Below are 10519 nucleotides of genomic sequence, written 5' to 3'. Positions count from 1 at the left end.
AACAAACCTGTAGACAAGCTCAGATATGGTTCGTTCTCCGCCGGCCTCTTCTTCCTCATCCATTTCGCTTCCCGCTTTGGGCGTCTGAGATGGGATACTTGAAGTATCCGTGGCATGGTGGGGAGGCGGCAGGTCTGACGCACAGTTCACTCCATCTATACTTGGTTGATGGTCTGCAGGAGCGGCCGGAGATTTGACGGGAGACAACGCTGCCGAGTCCTTCACAGCAACGAAGCCTGGTGGGTGACATGAAACACATTATGGATTTAAGGATCAATTCTTAAAATTACACTCATTTGATGACCATTATTGTTTGGTTTTAATCTAATGACAACTGTTTATCTTTACTCTTATTGAAGTCATTAGACCAAGAGGTGCGTTAGGTTTACTGATTGAAAAAGCCAAATACAACTGCCGTCAGTCTGACAAACGGTTCGGAGTTGAGGACAGTGACAATGCACAATAAATGTGACAGTGTGCAAAGCTCACAGGTAAATGTTTCGATGTCTAATAAAGATGCTGGTCGGAGAACTCAAAGCTCACAAAGATATTGCAAAATGCAACACCGATGTCGCATTTGCATGTTTTTCCAATATAATGCAGTCTTACATTAACCCTTTCGGGGACAGCGGTTACCGCAGTGGACAGCTTATCATGATATCGGGTCACAGGGTGCATAAAGGGTAAAAATGATTCGCGTTATAATGTATGAGACTTTTGAGTATCATTTCAATATCTCGATGCCAGGCCGAGTGTACTCTTTTTTTGGAAATCAAATTATGGTCACGCTATCATACTCTATTTACACCGGCACTGAACCCATGCTGCCTGCACCAAATTCAGATGAAGTTATCACTACACTATCAGTTTTTCTTTGAATTGCTATATTAGTCATACTTTTATCATTATTTGCTTTTCATTGTTGGTCTAACATACAGTATGAATGCACACTTTTTTTACATTCAAATGCCTGAAAGTGCAGCATTTTAGCCACAAGATGGCGCTCACATGCCAGTAAAACAGAGCAGCCGCACGTCTGACAGCAAGGCAACATAAATGGGACCATATTTTGAAAATTAATGCGCTCTGTGCACTGAAATGTTCATAGTAGCCTACATAAATTGTTACAGTGAGTGTACAGCTATCATATTTTCAGCACGAGACAAAAAGCCTGAAGGGTCTTCCTCTTTCGTGCGTGTGTCTGAAGCCAGAGATAAACTCCGGATTAGCAAAGCGTTGACAAGCGGAGTCAAACAACACAGGACATTAGTGGACCCACAACCGCCCCCAACTTTGATGCATCCAAGACAGCTGGATATATTTTTACACACGCAGGACCCCCCGCACCCCCACTCGCAAGTAGTAATACCCTATTTCCACCAACAGTGTAGTTGCCACGGGTTTGTTTACTCAACTGCAGATGGTTTAGGCCCTTATTTACACATGACAACATCCATCCGTTATCTGAACCGTTTTAAACTTAAAACTTAAAAGTGTATTGGCAGTTAAAATTGTGCCCCTGGGGGCAACCGCAACTATAAGGTAGACAACAACGGCAACAAGTTTGATACTCCTGTTGTTGAGTTTGTCCAGTTGTTGACAAAAAAAAAAAAAAAAATCACCTCTGCATTTGCACATTCTCCACCTCTGTTGACTTCACGTACTGCAGTACTGCAGTACGTGCAGCTAAGTACGAGGTAGCTTGGACAAGAATCAGCACAAGGCGGTTTTCAGGATCCAGTTTAGAAGTCATGTCAAGATGGCCGCTCACACCTTAGAGCAAATGATCCCCATGTGACCATGACGGACAATAACAGAGAGCATCTCCATCAGAATTTTTTCTAAACAGCTTTTTAGCTTATTAAAGAGAAAACAACCAATATTGGCCTTCGATTAAACTTTTGTGGATTTGGGTCTTGTTTGACTGTGGTCACCAAGACCCAACTGCCAACTGCATGAGCAAGGATGTTTGCATGTGGGTCAATACCCACAGGATGAATAAATTTCTCTGTCTCGTTATAAGTCTTAACTTCAGCTCTGTTACTGTGATCGAATAATCAGTATAGGTCCTTAAATGATCGCTTCAATATGTCTTCCATTTTGAATAAAGTAATCCTGAGCTGTGCATAGCATCACCTAAAAATGTCGCAGGGGAAGGTTCAAGGCTCGCTTGAGTGTACTGGAAAACGTGCCAAGAAGTGAAACATCACATGCAGTTTTAAAATGTTTCCTCGAGGAGACTGAGACTTTGAATGTTTGTGATACAATTGGCATTATCGAGTGATTGCAATGAAATTCTGGGGACGTGTCTTCTACCCACATAAATTAAGAATCTATTCACTTGATATATTACTTTCATTTCACTTTCCTGTTAACATATTGCCAAGTGATATCTCCGACACAGGCAGATGCTGAATCTCTGCTACGTTAACAAGTTCTTGAATTAAAGGCGGTTTTGTCTATTTCCCTCTCCACTGACGGGCAGTTAGCACCACAAGTTATGGTCACTCAACAACCTCCCTCACTCACGTCAATGACTCATTGACACCATTTGTGTTATGACTCCAGAGACAGGCTAATATTGTCTCCTTAACATTTTAGCCTGTACTCTGTACTGTTATTATTAATAGCTATAGGAGTCACTTTCATGCACCCTGCAGTTTGCATCAATAGCATTGTTCGCTAATAAAAACACTATTAGCGAAAAATATAAAAAGACATTCACAATGTGTACACTGGTATGACGACTTTAAGAATGTACTTAAGAAACGGGACGTAGACCAGCATCCCATTTGAGGTTCCACTGTATCGCGCCATACATCTCCTTATCTTACTTGGCTCTAGTGTGCTTCTCTGCATTCCGGCACTGATCCCAGCGACCTGTCCCCCGTGACCCACCAGCCGCACATACACATCCCGCGCAGTGTGGTTGGCGATGCGTAGATGGAGGCTGCGCTGGGTGGTGATCTTCACTTGGCACCTCAAGGCCTGCGCCACAACCACCGATGATGATGACGGCAGGTCCTCTGAGGTCTCCGTCGGATAGTACACTTCCAGGGGCCCGGCCTCTCCCTCTTTCGCAACTTCGGCCTCTATCTCTTCTGGCGGCAGGGTGCAAGAGTTACCACGGTCAGGTCGCTCGGCCCCTTCCGACTCCAAATTGATTTGATCAGTGCCGTTCCGGTGCTCAAGAACCTCCATCATTGAGGCTGATGGTAAAGTTCAGATCCAACCGTCCACTGCGACGCCCCAACATAAACTGACTGGACGGTGTCTGGAATCTGAACACACACATGCCTCTATGTACACACTTGAAGTGGGCGACACTGACCAGATACATTCTCTCTCTCTCTCTGATCCACAGACTCATATGAATGTCAACCATCTTAACAAAGACTGCAGGGGCATTAGAGGCAGATCAACCGAAGCTTCATGTTCTATATATAACCAAGGGAGTCCTGGTGGGAGAGGGGCAACTAATCTAACTGTGACTACAGAGAGGCGGGCCTGACCCCGGATGGGATAGGGATCATTTTCCAATTCCTCTCTTCAAGTCAGTCCACCTGAAGGTCTTTCCCAACATTTGCTGGACCCCAAAAGTGCACTGATCTATGGAGATATAATGGCTGTGTCAAGAGAGGTACCCTCAAAAAGTTGTGCTTCATGGACAGAAGTCAGTCAGTCTCTAAAGACTTGGGACTTGAATCAAAGAGTCGCAAGTTAAAGTTCCACTGCGGATGAGTAACAAAATTATTGTAAAATCTCCATGTTATTTATTAAACATGACAATTTGACATTTTGGTACAGATCCTAGCAAGTTGACACACGTGATTTGCTTTCGCGGGCCACATGAATTGACCTGGCGGGCTGCATCCGGTCCCGGGCCTTGAGTTTGACACCTTTTTTAAGAGGGTTCAGCTTCCCAGTCGCTAAAGATCTGGGCTTTGGTATGCATGCTCAAGTCGCACTGTGAAGGAAAAGTGAGGCTGGTTGTTGGAGAGGACAGCTCACTTGAACAAGGCACTGAACCTGAAGTACGAAACCAGCTAATGAATGCACCTCCACCTTTTGAACCAGAAATGCACAACCTGAAATCATTCCTTAAGGATCTTTAGCACTAAGTGTACCTTAAGAATATAAATTGATTCCAAATGCACCCCCAACTCAAATGTCATTGTTCATATTCCTTTCATGGTTTGACTGCTTGTTAATGGGATGGGATTCTCAGGAGGTTTGGTTTTTAGGGGTGGTGGGTGATTTGGACTGGTGGACTGCAGGTATCACTGCGGATGAAACTACATTAAGACACATACGAACTACGTTAGCGGAGATTTTACCAAGAGGGACAGGAACTGACCACTACTGTACTCCTACCTATGACAGTGTGTCATTAAAGTCCAGTAGTTTCCTTGACAAAACAGGACATGGCAGAAGTATAGTTCAATCCCCATAAGAACATCCATAAGTGATAGCCTAGTGTCAGTGTGTGGGGACAGGCTGCACAAACACAACAAGGTCAACGCTGACACCGGGTCGGCTTCCTGTTTCTCTTCGAATGTCGGAGATTAGAGCTCCGAATATAGACGGCGATTCTAGATGTCAGTGACACTTTATCCCGATGTCCTTGCCGTCGGTTGTTGATGCTTCCAAGGTGAAGTTGTGATGGAAACCAACGAGATTGAACTACCGCCGAAGATCCTTCAGGTCCGCGCTGTCAACTCCAGCGTCCTATCATTTTACCCTCTGATGGTCATACCTGAGATTTATGCTTCATTCAGATAATAGGTGGCATCAGAACGTATTATAAGGATGGAGGATTGACGATGACACGAAAATGAAAAGTTGAGTAGGAAACATCACAAGACAGCACCTTGTGAAGAACTGTTATGGACAGTATCAATCTGGACTTAAAAGGTGGTTCTCTGAGGTCCTATAATGAACGCTCTGTGTGTGTGCGTGTGTGTGTTAATGTGTATGTGTGTGTGTGTGTGTCTTTGGCACAGCCACCATTAAATGTTATTCATTTTTTCCCTCCACAATTCCCCAGTGTCGTCAAAACATATCTGTGACATTCTTTTTTTTTTCTTCTTTCGAAATACTGGACGGATCAAGAGTTCCAGTACATTTTACACACCTATTTCTTGTCTTGTTGAAAACTGCACATTTTAAAGGGGCCGACCTTCAGTCCACCTTACAGCAGATACTGCTCGGCTAATTGCCAGTTGTTATCACGATGACCGAACCTGAAATTTGCGAAAGACTTGACACGCTGCTTCTTGTCATCTCACCGATGCTGGCAAGTGTAACAATAGGCGGGTTCTCAAGGGCTTGTGCAAGAGTGGGCAGGAAACCGCCTGATTATTCATATTAAGATCAGATAACCTTTTGTAGTCTCACAATAGGACAATTTGCATATTAAAATGAAAGCCTCTGCATGATAGTGTTTCAGTTTAGTATTTAGTATGTAGATATAGATATAAATATATCTAAAGATATATATAATAATTGTGACTGTAGGAAACGAGTTCCACTTCAATGTTACCTTGACTTAAAGGGCCCCAACTTACAGGTTTTTTGCGTTATGATCCATTCCATCATTTAGGTTTATTAGTTTCTTTTTTTTTTTTTGCTGTCTTGTTAGCCAAAATTTGAATTACCGGTGAGATTAAGCTGAACTGCACCTTGACCGAAGTTAAAAAAAAAAAAAGATAATAAAAATAAGAAGGTATTGTAATGCCCTCACTTGTGGGCTGTTTATTGAGCAAAACAAAGAGTCAAACACACAAATACAAAATGAAAACACTCGCATGGCCCTCCTTAAAGGCACACCTCCAAGACACAAATACTACAGTGCCTACAGTAATTAGACTATAAATTCAGTCTATTCCCAAACATTTTCTGTTTCTTACGTTTCACGTTTCCATCGAACATGGCGCTATATTCTTTATGACATATAGGCAACGTAAAAAATAACTGTTCATTTTCCAGAAGGGAATGGATTTGTGGCATTTCATTGGATTTCGAGTGAAAATTAATGTGAGTAAATGTTACGAGCTTGGTCGCAGAATAAATTCCACTCGTGAATCAAGGTATGACCGGATCATCATTTTGAGCTTTGAATCCTCACATTAGAAGGGACCGAAGCAATAACAGCCAACCGTGAATGTTCTCTTTGTCAGTCCAAACACATTAGAGCACATGATTATCCCACATAATTGAATTTCATGCTCGGTCTGAGGGATCTCACATCGCACACTGCACATAAAAAATGTTGACATGCACAGAGAAGGAGAAGCGTGCATCCACAGACATGGCGGCACCCTCAGGGAGGATCATGGGAAGGGTATTTTTAGCAGGCGGCAATTGCCGTCTCCAGGGAGACCGGGCTGATGGAGGGACGAGAGCATCAGCTGCTCAATTAGCGTTCTATGTGAGGGCTTGCGTACGTGCAAGCGCACATATGACCTTCCTGCATTTGTGTGTAGCGAGGAATAGAGTATCCGCCTACCGTTTTCCGCGGCTGTCTCGTCGTACTCGTTGGTCGAGGGCAGGGCTGGTACCAGAGGTTCCATGTTCATGATGAGGTTTTTATGACTCAATGAGCTAAAGCTTCGACTTTGGCCAAACTGCACCCTGAAAACACAAACGTCAACTAAAATGACTGATGAGAATTGAGAGGAATTTCTAACGTTCAAAAATTCTACAAATATATTGCTAATGCTATATTTTATATTGCACTTTTATTGAACTGTGTACAGTTCTTTCTGAAACATTTATTTTATGCAATGAAACACCCCCCCCCCCCCAATTTTGCTGCTGTAGACTGAAAATTTCCCCAGTGTGAGACAAATAAAGTTTATCTTATCTTATCTTAACAAAACGGGTAGCCTGAAACTGGTAAAAAAAAATGTCACAGGATAAAGCAATGCAAGTGTCCATCTTGATATAGGACTTGACATTTCTTTACCCACACGGGTTGGCTACAGAGCTCGCATTGGTGAAAATTTGTCGATTTCATAATTTTAACTGGTGGGGGGGGGGGGTGTACAAAGTGTAATTTTTGTATCATTATGTTCGGCCTTCAGTATTGTGAGTTGGTAAGATTTTGTATAAAAGCACAAATAATTTTTTTTTTAAAACAGCACGTTTGTAGGGTCATTTATTTATTGAATTGAATTGAATGTCATGATAAAAAAGAATGTTGACAATGCATTAGCCTACTACTAGCAATCACAGAAAAAAAGTGAACATATTTTGAAATATGCATATCTGAGAAACCACACGTCCTACAAAAGCTTCCAACAACATTTTCCTATGGATGCATTTTTACAATGTGGAAGCGTCAAAATGTTCAACATGGCATTGACTGTGATATAACATGCAAAATTTCTTTCTGGTAACTTTGCAATTAATGTATATTCTAAAAACTAATAATGTGATGCTCGTTCTGTGAAATCAGTACAAATTTCTTTTTTTTTTTTTCAGAAAAGCTCATATAGCATTGTTTTAAGCATTTGTGTATGTTGCTGGTTTAGTGTCAATCTAGTTTTTACCCTTTCATGCACCCTGTAACCTGATAACATGATAAACTGTCCACTATAGTAACCGCTGTCCCTCAAAGGGTTAAAAGATGATTCTGGTTTACTTTTCTTCCAACTTTCTCCTCAGTGTGTTTGTCTTTGAACAATGTCAACACACATGCCGTGCGAGTAAACCTTACCTGCACACCTCAGGTGGATCTCTCTGGATTTTTGAGCTTGCTTCTATCACCTCCTTGGCTACTCTTCCACTACAAAAAAACCCCCCCAACACATTTCACTTTCATCAGACAGCGTCGCATTTATTAGACAGACTTGAAGAGAATGACCTGACATGCCCCCCCCTTACACAAAATGTTTATAATTGCCCTTTTTTATTTAGTTTAAAAGTTTCTCGCTAGGGACTCCATAACTCCATAACAAACCAACAAATTTAAAAGATTTATCTAATTTTGTGGGATGCACCTGTAGATAGAGCAGCATAATCCACACAACAATCCACATGTATTCATTCGTTACGAACAATAACAATCACATCACCTGTATCTGAACCTGCTGCCCTTGAAGAAAATGTTGCTACTGGACATGGTCTTTATTTGACTTGATTTTGCACATCTATTAGAAAGAGGGAGACAAGACGCATACAAATAGCTTCATGATCACAAAGCATCTGTTGCATTCAGTGCTCAACAAAGACATTTAGAGATGTGTGTAATTTGTGTGACTGAGAAGTGGTGACTGTTCGCCGCCAGCTCTGTATGAACCAAAGTACAATAATAGTGTACGGACTTTTAATTGACCAACACAATGGTATCAGATGTTATGCTTGTTTGACATATGTGAGATTACATTAGTCTGCCTCGCTTCCATTGAGACACTTGAGCTGCATGGGAATTGTTCCTGGAAGCGCAACGAACCGTAGAATCATTTTCCGACTGTCGTTTAAAAAAAAAAAAAAGAGCCATGAGAAAATAACCTGCCAAATTATCTGTTAATACTAATTATATCACGGGGCAGAACTGGGTCAAGATTTATTGAGTGAGAGAGGAAGGAAGAAAGCAAAAAATAATCATATGAAAAGAAGAAAGGAAGGAAAGAAGAAGCGGAGGGTGGAAGGGAGGTAAAATAAAAAAATGATAGGTTGAAAGACCTGCCCAGGAAACACTTCCGGTCGACAGTCATAGATGTTAAACCTGTTCAATATTTACAATGGCAAAGTGTATTCAAAAGTGATCATTATTGTTATCTGTGTGGTGTTCTGTTTGTCATTTGGACCACACCACACGATATAAGAACACAGAGTACACACTCAATGATCCCCCCCACCCCCCTTATCATCTGTCAAGTTGTTGAAAACCTGTTCACGAGTGTACCCCACTTCACAAAAGCAGAGAGTGATGCTGGCGAGACATTTCCTTATTTTCAATTCTTGATACTTCACTCTGGCCTCCGAGCAATCAGCTGCTCCCCACTCAAGGACAGTGTTGGCTTTTCAGCGAGGCGGGAATACAGCGCAAGTGATGTTTTGCAGGTTGCGTGGGCCTTAGAGGCATGAAAATAGATTGAAGGACAGCCGCAACTATTGGGTGCATTTTCATAGTGTCATGTTCTGTCTCTGTCTGGTTTTTTTCTTTTTTAAATCAGAATTAAATGTGTTCAACCTTGAAGGTTCCACTGTGCAGTGTGTGTGTGTGTGTGTGTGTGTGTGTGTGAGAGAGAGAGACGCACTTGTAAAAAGCCTGATTTTCGACCCCACACTTCCACAAGTGCTTACATGCTGCAGGGGTTGAGGTGTGAAACGTCAACACCAGTTTCTTCTGCACACAAAAAGCACAGAAAGAGAGGTGATAAGTTACGAAAAAAACCCCCCCAAAAAAACCCATCACTGTGAGACGTTAATACAGTGCACTCCGTTCTTCGCAGGGGATAAGGAATGGACCCAACCATAAATTGTTTGTTTTTTTTTACTCCAAAAAAATTCTTGAATGAACAGAGATAGACAACCAATAAGTGTTTTCCAAGAAAAATGGGGTTTCGTTGCCCCCCCCCCCCCGCGCTCAAATAATGTGTGTATCTACAGTATATATAATTTTTTTTTTAAATCTTCGAATTGATGCTGAGCTGCAAATATGCGCGGGTCCACTACACAGACACAAAGAGAGGGGGAGCTGTGCAAAAAAAGAGCAGCTGACAGCCACAATCGGGAACATAGTTGCTTAATCATCAGTGTTTAGCACAATTAGGGCAGTAGTGAGGTCCTAACAGGCCTGGAAGATATGACTGACATATTGCTGTCAGTGTGGGTTTACAGTTGCTACGTGCATCTAGTAATTTGAGAAAATCAATCGATTCCGCTCAGTGCTGGGGAGAAAGATCGATGACGGGAGAATGACTCGGTGAAAGACATTGACGGGTGTGACGTCTCGAGCCACTGTGTACATTTGAATTGTGCCATGAGAACAAGAGAGCGCATAACTCAAATTTTTGTCATTTTTAATGAGGAAGTCAACCCTAAAATGTTCTTTGCAAAAAAAGTTTGATGCGCCTTCAATCTGAAATCACGCTCCTGCAAAATGACAAAAATAGAGATCGTGCCCTCACTCTCGGTGTGTTTTCGGAATGTACCGATGTCTAGATGACAATGAGATGAGCTACAAACACTCACTCGTGCCAACATTACATGACATAAGAGCACAAACTAAGACACTCATGTGTAGTAATTCCCCGTTTTGCCACCTCCCACCTAAAAATCACAGACCGTATTTTCCACACTAAAAGGTGCACTGGAACACCTTCAATTTTTTCATATATTGGACGCACCGCATTATAAGACGCACTCTACAATGCATCCACTAGATGGAGCTATGCTCAAGGATATGACAACAGAACACTACACTACACCCCGATTCATTTAGCAACGATCAGATGTCAGTAAAACTTATTTAATAAAGCAGCGACACAGTTCATTTAACCAACAGCAA

General features: G+C 42.0%; 1 protein-coding gene across 1 annotated transcript in view; it reads right to left on the bottom strand.

The window, feature by feature from the left end:
* Window positions 1-10519, bottom strand: part of frmd3 (FERM domain containing 3) — a 44083-nt gene that overhangs the window by 8363 nt on the left and 25201 nt on the right. Inside the window, exons 10-14 of the mRNA XM_086111493.1 lie at window positions 9267-9355; window positions 8079-8153; window positions 7721-7789; window positions 6509-6633; window positions 8-236 (exon numbers count right to left, since the gene is read on the bottom strand). Of these exons, the coding sequence (XP_085967619.1) occupies window positions 8-236; window positions 6509-6633; window positions 7721-7789; window positions 8079-8153; window positions 9267-9355 (587 nt within the window). The remainder of the gene's footprint in view (window positions 1-7; window positions 237-6508; window positions 6634-7720; window positions 7790-8078; window positions 8154-9266; window positions 9356-10519) is intronic.

This window comes from Hippocampus guttulatus, chromosome 5 (genome assembly GCF_054856545.1).
Source record: "Hippocampus guttulatus isolate MCC_2025c chromosome 5, RoL_Hgut_1.0, whole genome shotgun sequence".
Taxonomy (NCBI): domain Eukaryota; kingdom Metazoa; phylum Chordata; class Actinopteri; order Syngnathiformes; family Syngnathidae; genus Hippocampus; species Hippocampus guttulatus.
The sequence above is the reverse complement of the archived record's forward strand: the minus strand, read 5'-3'. Positions and strand labels throughout refer to the sequence as shown.